This window comes from Saccostrea echinata, unplaced genomic scaffold (genome assembly GCF_033153115.1).
Source record: "Saccostrea echinata isolate AGI-Se365-2 ecotype Australia unplaced genomic scaffold, CSIRO_AGI_Sech_v1 ptg000052l, whole genome shotgun sequence".
Classification (NCBI taxonomy): Eukaryota; Metazoa; Mollusca; class Bivalvia; order Ostreida; family Ostreidae; genus Saccostrea; species Saccostrea echinata.
Window position 1 is genome coordinate 8608551 of NW_026889801.1, and position 19781 is coordinate 8628331.

The 19781-nt window shown below is 33.2% G+C and overlaps 1 protein-coding gene across 1 annotated transcript in view; it reads right to left on the reverse strand.

Moving 5' to 3' along the window:
* Positions 1-1809: 1809 nt before the first annotated feature.
* LOC133203821 (uncharacterized) overlaps positions 1810-19781 on the reverse strand; it is a 35844-nt gene continuing 17872 nt past the window's right edge. Inside the window, exons 4-5 of the mRNA XM_061339606.1 lie at positions 2201-2325; positions 1810-2084 (exon numbers count right to left, since the gene is read on the reverse strand). Of these exons, the coding sequence (XP_061195590.1) occupies positions 2082-2084; positions 2201-2325 (128 nt within the window). The 3' untranslated portion in view covers positions 1810-2081. The remainder of the gene's footprint in view (positions 2085-2200; positions 2326-19781) is intronic.

The following is a 19781-nucleotide window of genomic DNA, read 5'->3' on the forward strand; positions in this document are numbered from 1 at the left end:
AGTTTATGACACTCTCCCCGTCATAACACCTCAAGTTTGCAGTGACCTGACGTCATTTTCCATTATGACGTCACATTTTGGTAGTTCAGAGATGTGAAGGCACAGAGTGCACTGTCATATTCTTCGGGAAGCCTTAACCTACCTGCGCAACTCTGAGAGAAAATTTATCTCTCTAGATTTTTTTTTTTAAAAAAGGGGGGATGGGTATGGGAAACATCGCCATTGAAATTTTTCTTTATGGCAATCGGCGTACAGAAAAAAAATGAAATGATTTCTGATATTTTAATGAAAGTTTGAAATGGTATTGGAAGTAAAAAAAAAAGACGCGGGGACTTCTGATGTGAAATTGCTAAATGTTTTTGGAGACGGGAAAGAGAATGACGAGAATTCGAGATAGAACGTATATTTATTGATTAAGGATACGCGGAGGAAACATACAAAAACATTTATGAAGCGAACATCGAAAAGTTAATGTTAGTATTTTTGAAATTAAAAATGTTGACTTAATTCATTCATCAGCCATTGCCAAGGTCTGGAAATTAACATCATGCATTCATCAGTCAAGGTCTTGTCACAGTATGGCTTGATGCCAAAAGGTGGGCGTGACTTAAAAAAAACGGTGATTCTTCTGGTAAATACACCACAGCAATATCAAAGCAAAATCTAAATTTACCGCCAGTCCTATGGTACAAGCACCAAAACAAAATATATCATATTGTCTAACTGTTTCAGCACAATTTTAATCATTTTATACAAGTCAATGTTTAAAAATCAGTGTAAAAAATAATTAGTTTCATTCAGTACTGAGAACTTTGGAGTACTATGAATTCACTTATTTTCGTAGGGCCAATGTTTGTGGCTATATGTGGAAAGAAAATGAATGTATTGGTTGGAAACTTTTTTTTGGTGTTGTAGTATTTATGAGCTGTTGTATATCTGAAATATTACATGCAAGTTCATTAGTTCATAGATCATTTCATAACGCGAAAATAACGAAAATAAAACTCATACATAAATACATTGTAAGTACGTAATTTGACAGTATAGACATTTTTAGCACGGTTGTTTCCTTTATTGTTTTTATTTAAATTTTGTTTAAATACAATATCTAATAAACAGCTGAATACTGAAATGTCCGAGCCACTTATACCATATTTGAATGTCACATTTTCTATAAAATATTATGTTTGTTGATAAATGGATACCCAAAAAAGACTTCTTAGGCATTAACATTGAGTTAAATGTATCAAAGTTAGAGGAATTGTTAGCTCTGTGGCTAATTGGTTTACTTTCTGTTAATAACTGAAAAAAGAATCACTACAATCGTTCAGAGTTCAATTTATGTAAAAAAAAATCATTACTTTCAAACAAAAGTTTGTTCTTAAATGTGACCTGTTCATCATTCTAATATCAAGATTAAAACTATCGCTGCAGGGGATGTTGTAAACAATCTAATTTTCCCTGGAAACTTTTTCCATAACCTTGATGCTTGATATGGAATTTTGCACTTTTTGCCTATTTGTCCCGCTTGGAATGTCGATTCTTTCAGAATATTTTTTAATCATAGCCACCTTGACACGTTATCAGATTTAAAGATTCAAAATTGTTTTCTTTCTTCTTTATATTATTGTTAATTCTATTAATAAAATAAACTATTATATAGTCAATTGAAATGAGGATAGATTTTAGGAAACACGCTGTACTTTCTTTAAACCTATTCACAAATAACAATGGAAAATATACACTTATGTTTTGCAATATCTTATTCCATGCTTGATTGATTAATCAGAAAACAAGACCTCGAACACTACAAGCAGGGCAGTGATCGGACGATCCGGGAAGTTTCCAGGACTGAAGCTCGTCTGGTTAGGGAACTCTGGGCTGTTGACGTCACTTCCATAAACTCGTCATAGCAACTTTGTTTATATTCCGAGTCTGTAGTTAATTCACTTCTTACTATTTGGAAAACGTCTGGTATCTCTTCTGCCAACTCGTTCATGAACTGCAAAAGAGCTCGCAGACCATCATGGTCGCAGTAAGCTGAGAGTTTTGTCATAGTGGCACGGATATCCGACTTCATTTCACTGAAATTATATATTTTGTTGTACCTCAGTGACATTTTTCTGTGAAATTTTCAAATCCAGGCTCTTAAACTTTAAACAAATGATGAGAGACTTGAGAATATTAGGTAATTATTAACCTGCATACGCCAGAGTCCTTCGTTTTCATTTTTAGACAGAATGGAAAAGCCTTTAAACACGAGGTCCTGAAAAAACATTTTCTGGACATCGTCATTGTTCATACAGTCGATCAATTTGTCCAGTCCTGCAAAGAGTAAATTACGACAATAATATAGGAGCACAAACACGACCGTGGAATTTGTTCAAACCGCTTAATATCCATAATTATACTTTTTTGAAATACAAAATTTATTCAAACCTAGATATTTATACATTTTGTTGATTAATTTTTTTTTATATATTTAGATATCATTTAATTAAAAAAAACTTAGATATTAGATACTGATCTTACTCTTTATCGTCCCTGCAGGGTTCGGTATTGATATGCAAGTTTTGAAAATGAATGTCTTTTGCTTCATACTTGTTTGTATGTATAAATTGTACCAATATACATTTATATTCCCTAAATGTATACAAATGTTATCCAATATAAGAATTATCTTTACACGTGAATTTTTTTAAAGAAAATAGAACTGGATTTTACTTTTAAAAAAAGGCTAAGAGTTCTAGTTCTCCTGATGTTTAACAGTCAGTTTTTTTTCTTTTCTTTCGATATCAATAAAACTGTAAATTAAATTGAATTTGATTATTATGTCTTCTAGGGAAAAAAACACATGAAAATTGAAATAAGAATAGCATTGACTTTTTTGAAAATGTTTTTTTTTTTTTTTTTTACCTTAATTCATTTAAAAAGGAAAAAATAACTCTAGCTATTATAATAAACATCTTATCTTTCAAATGATCTAGGAATCACAATGCTTACTGTCAGCTTTGGTACACGCATTGTCAAAAGCTTCAATAAATTCCTTCACTCTGTTTTGATACTTTTTTGGAAAACATGGATCCAACCCCGTGGGTACGCAAGCCTTGTACATGTCAAAGTAAGTACTATCTATACTTGTGAAAGGAAATATATGAACTTGATTATCTGACTGATATATGATAAAGTTATAGTTCTCATATAAAATCTTCTATCAATATACAACTAGACTATTGTTTTTCACTGTTTCATGTTCTTTACATTATGGACACAAATTTAGGACTCTATAAAATAATGGAAAAGGTTGTCTTTTCCTTTCAATGGAATTTGCATAATCCTGAAAATCCTCCATCAAAATAGATAAAGTTAAAATGAAATTCATACAAAACTGCTAAAATTACTTAAGACAATTTGTAAAACATGGCATCGTTGATGATGATAATTTTAAGAGGAAGCACAGACATTCAAATTTCAGAGTCTTTTCTTGTAGCAGACAGTTATTTTTATTGAGGACAAATGATAGAACCAACCTACATATCGAGATTACGTCTCCCATTCGATAATCAAGTGCATGCGCTAGGTATAAGGCAGACTAATGACAGGAAAGTCAATAAACTTGTTTGAAGTCTGCATTTCTTCAATTTTGGTCGTTACAATGCCCTTGTTGGCAAGTGTAATCTATTGCTCAATCGTATTCTGACTGACATATTTCATATCAATTAATTGTAAGGCCCTGATTTTTCAATACATTTGACTACATATTATTCAGTCTACATGATCAGGACTTAGAGCTTACGGTTGGTGTGACCGGTCGACAGGGGATGTTATGTCCTTCTAGACCCCTGATGCCACTTCAAGAAGTTACTCAAAAAAGTTTATTAAGTGCTAAAACACATATTTATCACATGTTTTCCTTTTCATAAAAGCCATCTCTTTTCTGGACATATGAATATACTAAAGAAAAAAACTTGAAACATCAGAAAAAATTGAATTAATTTTACTGTGAATACACTAGATTGCCAATTATGTTATTATCTATTTAAATCAATAATAACACATTAATTGCACACATGTTCAGAATATCATACTGTAACAAACTAAAATTCTTTATTTCATTGTTTACTAAATCCCTTGGTTCATCCTTCGGTTACTTCTTTAATAATCCTGAGGTGAGCCCCTAAATACCTGTGGTTCTCATGGTAACATAACAGCCTGATGGGGAACCCATTGTTTTCACTTTAAGTAGTAAGGTAAAAACATGCACAATGTAGTACCCGGGGAAACATCAGTCGATAGACGTGTTTGTCTAGTGCTACCAGGGACCTCTCCTTAGAAAAAACAAAAACAAAACATCGGGGTCTTTTGCTATGTATATTTGCCTGTAAAGTTTCCCTACAGAACGTCAATAGCTGTCGGGAATATGAGGGATCTCAGGTGCTGAAATTATTAGCGGCTATTGTATAGCCCTTTTCCATGTTATGGTGTTTGACAGAGACCGTAGCGAGTGAGTGAACTATGGCGGCCCGTGCGACAATCTCTAAAACCAGTTTTTGAGTTATATCACCTGGCGGTGATCCACGTGGAACATTTTATTATATGATTTAAAGTCAATATATGAACAAAACATTGTGAAAGTCTGATAACATTTCGTATTGTGTATTTGGAACTTAATTATAGATATTTAGTTGGGTTTTTTTTTTAGTTAAATGAAAGACATTTCAAAACTATTGGACCAGACTTCGGACCATTGACTCTGAAACCAGAGAGGAAATACCCAGTGTGCCACGCAAGCCCTTTTAAAATAAACATTGTTCCGTGCAGCCTTTCATTAAAGAAACTTGACAAATCTATTCCAAGAAGGATTTCTGCACTTGTTGATGAGGACCAGGGAAAACTGGACAAATCTTTTTCAAAAGAATTTCCACACTGATGACCAGGGACTATATAAAGATATTCTTCAAAGGACAAGGTTCATTTGATGTAATATTTGGCCCTGAGAATTTCTAAAAATTAAAGAATACGCTGAGTCAAAACTTAACATTGAAAATAAAGGTTGGATATATGCTTGTTAAAAAAATAAACCCAAACTTTGAGAATGTGTCCCCTGTATTCTGTTTATTCGTGGTCAAATCATGCACGGAATGCGTATTTCCGGAAAAATCATTAAAAATCATGGACTTAAAACCATTTTTCGATAGGTCCGCATTATATCACCACTTTGAAAATTTCACAAATGAAACATCGATTTGAAAACGTTTTATATGCAAAAAAATTACGATGGTGATATTGTGCGGACCATGTTTATTTTTTTTAAAATGTGTTCATTATACAGCATGGAATACACATGCATTCGACGGTGTTTTGCTAGATCTAACTAATATTGAGAATATATCTCGCCACGTATCGCTAAAAATTGTTTAATATAAAGGATGAAATCATTATTTCAATGGTATGAAGATCTGGTATGTATAAGTCTTTGCACGTTGTTCAAATTCAGATGCATTGGGCCTATATTACTATATGTTGCATCTTACTTCCGCGCTCCCTAACTAAGCAACAGTGGTCCGAGTTAGACTATATCTGGACATGAGGTGGTTGAAAAAAGTAGCAGCTCAGAAAAAAAAATCCAGTATTTACACTTGTCGCATGAATATTATTTTACATCTAGTTTATTTATTACCCAGTGCCTGTGTCCATATTCATGTCGAGATGAACACTATTAAACAATATATAGGCCTACGTCATTTTTGAAAATTGACGTCACAGTGGTTTCGCCGATCTATTTGGCCTGTTGGGAAAATGGACCATTAACATACATGTACAAGAACATGATTTTTTTTTAGCTATCATAGTGAAAATTAGAGGCTAAGTTTCCAAGATAGAAGAAAATTAAATTGGCAAAATATCACAATAGGTCTAGCAATGCCCTTCTCAGTATAAAATATGTGCAAAGTAGATCAGTTCCAAACATAATCTAGATTGTCATAAATGTTTTATCAATTACTTCAGTTAGCTTTTTTGAAAAGGTCCATGAAAAATACCCGTAAAGCCATATACATCACATAAATGTACATGTATTATGGTCACTTCATTTCTCGAGATGGTCAAAAAGGGGTAATATGTTTAGCATTTTATGTACTTTATAGCGATTAAATAAAGGTTAAATGTAATATTTCCATAATGTAAAAAAAAAAAGAAAACAATAAAATTGGGGGGGTTATAAATTACTACTTGAGTGATGATATCGGATGGGGGACGTGTCCAATTGCTCCTCTTGATTTATATTCTTAATATTACTATGATCGACATACCTATATGAACTGTATATGGAAACATGATATAGAAGTAACGAATGGCAGAGGATAAAAAGTGTTTAACTTTGGTTGTCAAGAATCACATCCTTCTGCATTAATATTCGAAAAAGTATTGCCTATCAGCGCGCACATGTAATACTTAAATTCTGACTTGTTTACTAAAACTAATATTAATCTTTGCTAAGAAATGTTAAGTATATATCCACTGATATCTGTGCATAAGTGAAATATTCTCGAACGGGGCTCGTACCTGTAATGTAGTGATCGTAGAAAATATAGCTGATTTTATTCTTGATAATTGTTTCAACTGGAGGGAATAAATAAAATATATAAACAGGGTGTCATAGAATATAGAAAATGATTTATTTAATAAATGCATTTACGATGTATAGAATATATATATATATATATATATATATATATATATATATATATATATATATATATATATATATATATATATATATATATATATATATATATATATATATATATATATATATATATATATAAGCATTGGATTTATTGTGAAATGGAGTCCACGGTGCTGGATTTTGTAGAAAATGTCGTTCTTACCATTTTTACTGTAAGGTTATTGAAATAATGACTTCCAGGATATCAATATCAACAATCTAGTACGTACATGTACTCAAAGGCGGATCCAGCACCGGCGTGCCGGGCGCTCCCCCCCCCCCCCCCCCTCCCCCACCTTGTTTGGGATTTCTTTTTTTTTTCCCCTTGTGTTCATTTTATTTGTTTAACCCTTTTATACTCTCAATTTATCAACACGTAACGTTCAGGCACGTAGTTTCAATGCTGATTCGAATCAGAAAAATGTTTCATGTCGAAAAAATCTTAACCTACCCCCTACATGTATAAGCATCGGATTTATTGTGAAATGGAGTCCACGGTGCTGGATTTTGTAGAAAATGTCGTTCTTACCATTTTTACTGTAAGGTTATTGAAATAATGACTTCCAGGATATCAATATCAACAATCTAGTACGTACATGTATTCAAAGGCGGATCCAGCACCGGCGTGCCGGGCGCTCCCCCCCCCCCACCCACCTTGTTTGGGATTTCTTTTTTTTTCCCTTGTGTTCATTTTATTTGTTTAACCCTTTTATACTCTCAATTTATCAACACGTAACGTTCAGGCACGTAGTTTCAATGCTGAATCGAATCAGAAAAATGTTTCATGTCGAAAAAATCTTAACCTACCCCCTACATGTGTAAATGGTAAAGTTTTACTTGAAATTTGATTACCACGATGAACATAATGATACTTTTCCCACGACAACCTTTTTTTTTTTACTTTTTTAAATTTTTGTTTAAATTTTGAAAATATACATTTAATTAATTATCAGTAGACTGAATGTAGAACTATTTTTGCTTTAATTTCTACGTCTACAATATGTGATACAGGAACTATAAATATTTCATGTAATCAAAGTTCTCATTGAATAGACCCCCCCCCCCCCGCTTCCCATAAAACGTGTAAAAAAGTATCAACTGTACTGTCTACTTCCTTTCCACCGAATAACAAAATAGAATTAATATTGCTTTCTGTTTGTTATGAACAAAAAGCCATCTACTTTCAAGGGTTAACTTAGCTTAGGTTCACAATATTAAATTTAGGTATTCTTAACATTTGATTGTCTTTGAACAATTTTCCTGGGGAAATAATTTAAGGCAGAGTTTTTTGTATGTTGTTTAACGTCCCTCTCGAGAATTTTTCACTCATATGGAGACGCCACCACTTGCCGGTGGAGAGCTGCAAATTTTGTCCTTTACTCGGCACTTATGGTCATTGAGCAGTGAGGGATCTTTTTCGTGCCAGCACCTACTGCGACACGGGACCTCGGTTTATACGGTCTCATCCGAAGGACCGGTCTCCACGTCCCGCAGTGGGATTCGAACCCGCGACGTAAGGATCAACTCCTTACTTCGCGACTCTAGAGCAGACGCTCTAACCACTGCGCCACGCGGGCGACTTTAAGGCAGGTACTTTATCCTTAAAATGAACTAGATTATCTCATAATGTACATCTTTATATGATAAAATTTTCTCAGAGTCTAAATGTTTTTTCCTAATTGATGCTTAGAGCTTCCTTAAAACACACGCTTGCGTAGGTTGTCGTCACAAAGGTATCGATTACTTAGAGGAAGTAGTAAGGGATCCGCAGTGGGGGTGGGGGGGGGGTATCCGGACCCCACCCCAACACCCACCACTTGTATAAAATTCATAGTAAAATACAAAAAATATGAAGGGGGAGGCTTAAGAAATCTTTGTAAAGTCTGTAAGATATGTAGGAAGGTAAAGTGACATCCCCCTTTCAAAATAGGTTTTTCAGGTTTGCAAGTTGCAAGGGTTAGTTTTCTTTTTTTTTTAATAAAGTTTTCTCCTGGGTCGATTTTTTTTTTTTTTTTTTTTTTTTTTTTTTTTTTTTGGTAGTTGGTATGGAACACCTCACTCCCTTTTCTGGGAAAAATTACAGGAAAATTCCTAATTGCGCTGTTACGAGAGTCGACATTGCTTTTCCGCGAAAAATTCTTCTTTACCGTGAAATACTAGTATCTTTTTTTTTCTTTTCCATGAAATCCTCTATGAACCAGGTAGTACCTTTTGTTCCTTGTCTACCACGGAGATGAATTAATGTGAAGGTCTCTTAAACATCGTTAAAAGTCTTTTGATCGTTAAAAGATCAAAATCTTGCGAGCCATACTGACATTATTACACACAAAATCATTTTCTTGAACACCTGCAATCAAAATCCAAGAAAAAGCATAACGGTCTTTAAGTCTTTTTTACAAAGCTTTGCAATTACGGTTTGTCAAGGTAACAAACAAAGCCAATAACTTTGCTTGTGCCAATGCGAGGCACAGAAAGTGAGAAATCCGCTAAGAATGTACTGTACACGTACACCCCTTTTTTCCATTATGATTCAAAAATTTTCAAAGCCAACCATACCAACTGATTCAAAGATTTGTCTTTAATTATGAAAAATAATTTAGAAAGCATAATATGATATCACATGTATACAAAAACATCGAAATGTACGTTTATAACAAAATACTGTGGAATCATCATTGTTCGTGGGGGATCAATGTTCGTGGATTTCGTGGGTCACCCTTACTCACGAATTTACATCCCCACGAACAATTATTTTGTCAACATACTGATTAACTGAATCTACCAAATAAACCAGCTGCCCACGAAATAACATCCCCACGAACCAATAAAATTTTGCTTGCCCACGAACATTAACCCCACGAATTAAAATGATTCCCCAGTAATAAAATATACATGTAAGCTGGATTTATTTTAAAACATGACGTTAAATTCTTGCTCATGACGTCGCATAAAGCAACGTCAAAATATCGCAACGTTAACGTAAACAATGCTACCTTTACGTTTATATAAAACAAAAAAAAGCTTTGTCCATGCATATATTATTTGTTTGTTTGTTTGTTTGTTTGTTGTTTAACGTCCCTCTCGAGAATTTTTCACTCATATGGAGACGCCACCACTTGCCGGTGGAGAGCTGCAAATTTTGTCCTATACTCGGCACTTATGGCCATTGAGCAGTGAGGGGTCTTTTTCGTGCCAGCACCTACTGCGACACGGGACCTCGGTTTATACGGTCTCATCCGAAGGACCGGTCTCCACGTCCCACAGTGGGATTTGAACCCGCGACGTAAAGATCAACTCCTTACTTCGCGACTCTAGAGCAGACGCTCTAACCACTGCGCCACGCCGGCGACTCCATGCATATATTGATAATTTCATGAAAATATATACTCTCTCAAAGAGTTTTGAGGATTATCATTTAATTTTGACACGGGGCCGAATTTTGCACCAAACGTACCTTGTCCTTTATTTTATTCTGTACATTTTTATGGTTAATTTTTCTTTGTTGAAATTTTGTTTATTTGTTCTTTAATTTGTTATTAAATATTGTTAAAATTTTATATTTTGTTCTTTTGTAAGTTAATAAGGGTTTGTAAAACACGCCCTCACACATACATTCCTTTCATGTTTTTCTGCATTGAATTTCGGTACGTAAATTTTAGTATTGATATTGACAAGAATGCAAGATTACAGATAATTTGATAAGAAAACTACTTTATAAAAAAAGAACTTCTGTAAACTTAACCAACCTGCATCCAAAGCTAAAGAGCCCGGGTTTGAAGCGAACTCGCACTCTCTCTGGTCCAGATGTAAAATTTATTTTTTCACTCAGTTCTTTATTAATATCAATTTTACTGTCCAAGTACACTTCAAAAGCACATCTATGGGTGGCTAGAGATTTTAGAAAACGTACTTTTTTTTATAAGCGTAAAACAAGTATACTTCACTTATTTATGATATTTCATTTTATATCTAACAGTCACTGAAAAGCTCGTACAAATACATATAAGGAAAGAGAGAGAGAGAGGCTCACCTTCATAAGGGTCAAAATAAAGTGTTGCAGTAAAGACTACAGTGAACAATCTAAGAGAAACCATTTCGAAAACGGACTTTTCTATTCCTTCTTCAGTTCTTCATAGCCATATATAACTAAATCCCAGTTTATTTAAAACAAAATACTATCTAGAATAATTGAATATGGAATGCGTTGAGAAATACAGCTAAATTACCTATTTTTATTGCCAATTGGACGTTTTGAAGCCATCTGTTGCATTAAAGTAAATTTCATATAATTTTAAATTATTGTTGCGAAATTTATTCGAAAATGTAATACCATAGCTCTACTAATAGGTATGACATTAATGGAATATTCTGGAAACTAAATTTTAAAAAAGTCTACAAATATAATAGTGTATATTATAAAGCGTAAACTGCCTCAAACCAGGTTATTTATACAGTATAACTTGGGTAGCTATTAAATTCATTCCTTATGATTAATTTTTCCGTAATGAAGTATTAAAATTTATTCAAATTGTCTTTCAAAAATGCCTTCAAATTGAGCAAAGGTCAAGTTATGGTAAGGACCGAACTTTGCCCCCTCCTTGATGTAAAAATCAGAACACTGTTTGAATTGTGATATTGTGACATTTTCCAAAATTTCCTCAATTCTGGTGGAATTTCCACAAATTTTTGATACTTTTAACTTTGGGAAACATAGAGCGCAAGCTTGCCTATCTAAGCTTTTTATAAAAAAATTGATGCAATGCATCTGATACTAGTGTATAAAATATGTAAATATGGTAGATAAGCAAGCTTGTGCTCTATGTATTCTGGAACAAAATGTACTGTAAAATCGATGAAAATTTGTTTAAAAAAAAAAAAAAAAAAAAAAAAATTGGAAATCGACATATTTTCCCAACTTCCTGCGACCTCTGTGTATCCCATAACGTAGAACCAATACTATTCTTTTTTGAAAAACTGTTTCACCATTCTATTAGACACCCCAAACCAGAGAACAAAAAGGGGTCTTAGCCTATCTTGTCCTTTAAATGTAACGTCAAGCGGATTGATACGTTTTTGACGTAATTCATTGTAACTTAAGCAACACAGGTTATACGACAAAGACATTTTTTTATCCAATCAAATGACGCGTTAAAACCCAATTTAAATTATTAGTGAATAACTCGGTGTTCTCACGAGGCAAACATTAAAAAACATTTTCTTAGAATACCAACCAATCAAACAAAAAAAAAGAAATAAACTTCCTTTCTTATGGTTTTATGATGATTTAGTGTTATGTAACATAGTTTGTTTTGTAGACATTTTTTAATGTTTTTGGAAAGGCATTGTATAGTTTTTTCCTGTCTATGTTACATACTATTCCACTAAACTAAAACAAAAACAAAATTTCATTACAAAATGAGTGCAAAAGAACCCTTGTATCTTTTATTGTTAAATTATGCTGCTATAGTATCTAAGTCAATCTTTTTTTTTTCTAAAAGATGCACAATTCTTAATTGGAAAAAATGGCAGTAGGGGGACATTGTGAACGCTTGCAAAACATGAACATAATGTATGATTGCTGTATGGCACAAGAAAACATGAGGACGAGGATAAGTTATACTCCGATTTTTTTTTAAGTAAAAACGAGTTTCATGCGACATGGTCCGGCAAGTTTCAGTTAATCACTAGCATCAAATTCTTTTGAAAACAAATGTGCATGAAGTCTTTGTTTGCCATCATGCTCGTGTAATACAAATATTTTGCAATATATGTAAGGGTAGATGCACGCGTAAAAAAGCAATTTTTCTGTTCCTTACTCTACTCATATGCAATACATGTAACATCATAAGAAAACTCATAATTCATTCTTAGAGTACTGGAAAAAATCATTATTAAAGCTCAGTTTAAGCGAATTTACGAATAAAGCTTTTTGTATGCCCGGCAAAATTTAAAAAGAAAATTCTTTGTAAAATTGAATGGTCAGGAACTTATAACGGAGAAAGTAGCATAATTCAATTTCCCGTGGAAGTTAAAAAAGCGTACATGTTTTATAGCAAATTCTTAAGATCTTAAGAGCCATTCTCTATAATGACTTGAACTTTTATATAGAAGCTGTGGCACGCATACCCTCAGAAATTCTCCAAACTCTCAGTGGGAAACGGCTTTGATACCGAAAACTAAGATCAGGCAAAATTTGGTTGCTATGCGTCATGGTTACCATGGCAACATGTCATTAAGTTGGAAAATGGCATTTTTTAACAAGTTTAAAGCCCAATTGTTAAGAATTGCAGCAAATCAAACAAGTAAACAAGTGGCAATGACTGTTTCCAAAAGTTGAAGACTTGATGTCTTAAATGCATGATAAACATGTTTGGCAAATCAACTATTACATAGGTTACTATGGAAACAAATTATTGTAAAGTAATAATTGTATTCATTCAATTTTATAAAGTCATACAAGCAATAATAAAAACAATTAAAGGTTAAAATGCAACCTCAATAATAGGAAAAAGAGCCTTACAAGAGCCTAATAAGGACGAAATATTATATTTCTCATTGGTTGGTAATGGTTGCCATAGCTTTTATGCTACAGGGAGGCTTCATATTTACACTCTGTATGTTTTAACCTGATCCTATCTTTTTATAAAGCACATTTCTATATAAATGAAGATCAGTTTTTCAAAAGCGTTGGTGTGGTCTTAATTTTCAGGTTTGAAAAAATTCAAATTAAATGCTTCAGACAGAGCGTTGATATGAAAAGAAGTATGCATAAAAATCTAAAAAAAAAAAAAAAAAAAAAAAAATGTTACCTTGGATACCTACCCTTGCATGTAGATTCCCAAAACTTTTATGATAGATACTTATGAACAACTAACCTGACTATCAATTTTGACTACCACACAAACTCTAAATGGATGCAAAAAGCTGGTACATAGGGTTTAATGATAATATAAAGTTAACAGAATCGAACATTTTCCCTTCTTGGAAACCATAGCAACAGTGTTGTTCTTCTCATCAAATTTTATCAATTGATGATATTCAACTTTATTTCTACCAGAAAAGTACTATTCAAGGTGAGTCAAATAATATGTTTCTTGATTAAATGGTAAGTAAATTCCTAAAACAGCAAAAAATATCACTTTTAACCACTGGTTTTACCTCTTAAACCACCCCCACCGATTCCCAAACAAATATAAACCAAAACTAGATGTACTGTGAGCACTGAGCTCACTAAATGATACCCTCCGCCTCCAATATGATTATAATAGCATCGTCTTTGTTCTGCTTTGGGAGACAAGAAATAAGTGTCAGTTCAATAAGTAAGATAGGAAGTATATGTAATAAAGAATCTGTGAAAGTGTCATTAAATTTTAATCAATGGTATAGGAGGAGGTGTGGATAAGAGATGGATACCCTTCAATATTATAGAAAGATTGGCAGTGTCCATGTTTTGCTATGAAAAACCCGAAATATATGTCCGATCAAACAGTAAAATAGGAAGTGCACAATGGCACTATGTAACAATGACTCTGTGAAAGTCTCATTAAATATCATTCAGTGGTATATTGATTGATTGATTGATTGTATGTTGTTTTTTCTCATATAGAGATGTTTCCATATACTGGTGAAGAGCTTCAAATTTTAACCTTTACTCGGCACTCAGGGCCATTGAGCAGTGAGGGATCTTTATTGTGCCAACATCTGCCGTGACACGGGGCCTCGGTTTTTAAGGTCTCATTCGAAGGACTCGTATAAGAGGATAAGCGATGGGTACCCCAAAGCGTAAAAGACGGATGGACGGAGGAACAAACAGATGGACGGACGGAAGGACATACCGATCACTATATACCCTCCCACTTTTCAAGCGGGGGTATAATAATATCAGTATTTACTTTTTTTAAAAATAGAATACTCGCACAAAGTTTAGGAATAGTCATTTGATAACAGAGAAACTGATTCAGCAAATGTTCTTCTAAACTTGCGCTGTTTTATGAACCGATCCATCCTTTTCTTACTGATACACTAGGTTTTCTAATAAAATTATATATATTATTTTCTTTTTGTTAGCCGCTGAGCATGTAACATATCTATAGAAGGAAAGTGTATGTTATAAATAATTTTCGTCTAGTAATTTTTCCAAATGATATTTGATTTTATAACATAACAAAAGTTCTACATGTATATAATTATTAAAAGATATACTGATATATATTTCTCCTAAAAAATGCAGAAATGCAGCTATACTAAGGGGGAGACAATTTCGGGGTGTGGGCTCAAAATGAGTATTCTTTCCAGGGTTCTCCATGAGCTGTTTTACTGTGTCGGCCCCGACACAGTTAAATTTTCCCGACACAGTAACGATTCAAATTTTATGCGTGCGACACAGTAAAAATTTTGCGACACACTAAAATCTTTGATAATTAGAAAATCAGAGCATATATTCTCTCTAACTGAAACTTTAATCAAACAAATATACCGTCTTTCAAGTTCTAAGGCAAATCACTTAATTGTCTCTTAATTAGGGCACTTTGTCTTGCTTCACCTTGAATAATCAATTAATCTCCTGGACTTTACGCATGAAGGAACAAAGACAAATAATTTGTTTTCACACTTCCATGTAACCGTATAATTGCTAGTTGCATTTTTAGATATTATTTAGAAGTTAAGAATTTATCATAAATATATGTCTTTATACTTCAAAACCACGGCTCTAGAATTATGTTGCCACTGTGAGAAAAACATAATGTAACTGTATTGTTGAAGAATTTAAAAGCACACCCTAAAAATATTTTACTATTCTAAAGTTTCTTTTATTTTTGATTCAGTAATTCATTCAACTGACAAAAATCACGACAAATTTACTCTTAAAGATGGTAAGTAGATCGATTGTATCGACCAGAATTTCCTCTGATCTTCAAATTAAAGCATGTGTAAAATATGAAGTTATACAAAAATATCAAGGTTTAACTATACACGTACAACTTGTAGACAGTGATAGAAGTATATCATAATTTTTTTTTTAATCATACTTATTTTTTTAAGTTGTGTGTGTGTGTGTGTGGGGGGGGGGGGGGGTTACAGTTGGTTTGTCTTATAGTACATTGTATGTACGAGGGTTGTTCGAAAAGTTCGTGGACTTTGCCAATCTTCCTTATACTATCTTCAAGAAATTTAAAATGAGCACATTATCATATGTAAAAATATTTATTTTGTTTAAGTGTGAAGTTTCATTCCATGTGATTAAATAGAATTTATGTTATTTAATTTTGGAATCAACACGTTTTGTAACCACGGCGCAAACTCAACAACACTGTAATGTCAAAAACATACCGACATGAGGTTCTCAAAAATACTATCCCTATACATTTCACACAGTATTATCCAATACCAGTGAGCTAATTAAAAACGTTTCTTTATCACTTGAAATCTATTTTGCTAACAATTGTTCCAGTAGCATCATTTTGTTTGTCAGTGTTATATTTCGATCGGCATCTGTGAAGCGCCAACCTCTTAAGCATGACGTTACTAACTTTTCAATGTTTTTGACAAGATTTTTACGAATAAACCGTTTTCTCACAGATCACCATCGTCTAATCAGAGTTCTATCATTCAAATTCCGCTTGTACTATGCACACACATTCATGGCTCGCTTTTGACGTATTTCCTACTTCCTCCGGCAATTTGTGTGTGTGTGTGTGTGTGTGCAAGTGTGTGCTTTTGGTATTATAATGAATAGTGTGGTTCAGTTGCGAATTGGATCGCGAAAATACCACGAATATCAGTGGTTCACGAAAAGTCTGCAACACAGTAAAATTTCAAATGATGGAGAACCCTGCTTTCCTTTAAACTTTTGACAATAAATATACATCAACAAGAAAATAGATGTTCAGACCTTGAGTGTACCTGACCCCCCCCCCCCTCTTCCAACTAGAGTTACGGTATTTAGGCTGTCAAATTTAATTGGTGCTAACCCCCCCCCCCCTAACACAATATAGAAGGTTGCAATTTGGCAGTTTCAAAGAAAATATATATTTTGTCCTTGGTCACCTTTGGAAAAGAATTTCTGTTCAATGAAGGCATGATAAAAAAAAATCACCCAGTTAATTAAAAGACCATACATCTTCAAGTTCATTTATTAACAGTTCAAATATTATTTTATTTTTTATTTTAAAATTAACTTTTTTATTATGAATTAACAAATAATTGGTAATTTTTGGCTTATGATAAATTCAGGGGGAATAATTTGAGTAACTGTGTGTTTTTCATGCGATACTTTATGAAAGGGAAACAATTGAAATATGTATGTTGGTACAGTAATGACCCTTTTGTTTACTCTTCAATATTGGAAAATGGGCAAAGTCAGTTTCAAAGGAAATTGATCAAGATTTCAGTAGTCTGTGAAAGAATATTCTTCTAAATCATTTTCTTCAGGATATTCAACATATAGTAGTAACAGTAAGTTACTTTTCCTTTTGACCATGTCATTCAGCAATGTAACATTTGGAACTTTGTTTAGGTGCCATAGCTTCATCCAGAATTTCCTATGTTCATTTATATCTTGATACCAGCGGATTACAGAAAACATAGGTACCTGAATATGTACAGGAATAGAGTGGGATCTCAATGTTTTAGGCTGGATGAGGTCTTTCACTTCTTCTTTCAAATAAAGATTGACGTGTCTAGGAAAACTATAGCGCTCAATGAGTTCAGCGTCTGTCAGAGTATCAAGAACTTCACTCCTATCCCTAAAAATCCGGGAACGAAGGGGAGACTTGTCTTCATTTTCGCTCAAAATGTCACGAAACATTTAGAGGGCATCCATTCTTATTTAGACTTAAGAAAAATCTTAATTTAAGGTAGCCCATGGCCATAGGCTGTCGTAGAATTACGACAAGATTTTTAATTAACTTAAGATAAGAAGTTTAATAAGGCAGAATTTTATCTTAGGTTAAGGTTACGATGAAATATTAACTTACGAAGTTAAGCCAGGAATATCTGAAGTTTTACTTTTTATTTAAAGTTGTGTTCAATTTATCATTTACAAATTAATTCAATGTTGTATCCCAAAGGACATCAAATACTCAAATTTTTTTGCCTGTGAATTTCTGAAAAACCGAAACTGCTCAGTTTTGGTTGACAATGCTGTTTCTATTACCTGAACCCTTGGTGACCGTGTATCTTTTAAACGTGATTTAATTTTCTCTCTGGTCCGTGGATTTTGACGTCATGAAATGCGTCATTTTTCCAATTTCCTGTGAATTCTTTTAAAAATGGCCAAAAGTTGAATTTTTTTCAATATTACATATAGAACACAACCTCTTATCCACAACATGCAATTACATATTGAAAGATCTGTTTCTGAATATCATAAAACATGTTTCACTGTATGGATCGAAGGCAGTGCTCATATTTTTGTTCTTTGCTGAAAGTCGTCAAATGTTGTTTTTTTTTTTTTTTCAAAATTCAAGAACATTATATTTTCACAAAGCCTGTTTTCCAATACCTGGATTCTTAAAAAAGAAAATTTTTATAGGAAATGAAAGCACTATGTCTTTACTTTATTTTGATATATGAAATGGGCAGAGGGTGATATTCAATTAATTGATATATGGGCAGGACCATTTTATGCATAAAGTGAACTTAACTCTTTCTTTTATTCTTTGAGGTTCGCAAGTGCCAGCAGTATTCTTTTTCGTAAGCTGCGCCCCCAACTGAAGGTGAATTTCATATCTTTTGTTTATGATATATACCGAATTTTTATGCCGAAACACATGGCTGTCATAACAATACAATAAATAATTAACTACTCATTCAAAACGATGTCAATATTAAAAAGAAATTAGAAAAAATCGCAGCACTGTGTCTGGTGCTAAATTTAGAATAACGTGGCTGATGGGTGTTTGCCTAAATGACCGTTCTATCAGGGTTTTTTTTTTTTCCATGCAAAATATTTTGACTCTTTCTAAGCTAACGAATTGAAAAAAGAAATTGAATGCATATTTATAATTCTTATTCTGCTGATGTGAACATTCACTTATCAAAACATTCGAGCATTAATATTCCTTTTTGGGCATGAACGTTGAGCTGACAAATTGTTTAATATGTACATGGGTTAAAACAATCCTTGGTTTTGCTTCTGTACGCAGGTATGTTAAGGCTGTACTCAGATCATTTTTCGGCGAATTTAGACTTTTTCGTAAAATGTAACATTGATAAATCGGAAAACCATAGATAAAACATTTACTATTATTATCCATTGTATAGACGTCATTGAGTCTTAGGCTAAAAGAAGCACTCCATTACGACGTCATCACGTGACGTCTATAAATAGAAAAATTGCCTTAATGAAAAAGTGAGAAGTTCAACACTACCCCGGAGATAATTCATTTCTTTTAGTAAAAATAATTATGTAAAAACATCACGGGGCCATGAAAAGTGCTGGTAGAATCCTACTCTCCTGACACAGAAAAAAATATTCCAAAGTTTCGCATGAAACCTTACCAAAATTTTTACATTTTGTACATACGATCAAGGAATTTTTATCAATTCATGTTAACCACAAGATTCTAGCAGCACTTTCCGAGTATTATAGAATACAAGCTTTCGATATAAACAAAAATTATATTTCAAAGTATGCGGCGTAGTGTTGAACTTTTGCATCTTTGTTGTTATAGAACGACAGAGGAAAGGCTGATCGGGATTTCAAAGCACTGACTGTGTTCATTATAAGAAAACATGATAAGAATATATGAGCGTACCTGATTCTTAATCTTTAATTCCTTATGAATCACACATAACATTCACGGTATATACCTTAAAACTCCAATTTATATATTTTTTTACATGAATTCTCGACACCTTTAATTTCACTCGGCAAATATTTGATCAATAGTTATGACGTCATGGGTTTGGTATTTAACCCCCGTGCTAAATAATTAGCTATTTGTACCACCCCAAAACGACAAGATTTAGTTTATGTTATGTTTTGAATGATTTCATTCATTTCTTGGACCTGAAATTAACCCTCTGGCTGCGGGAAGGACATATATGTCCT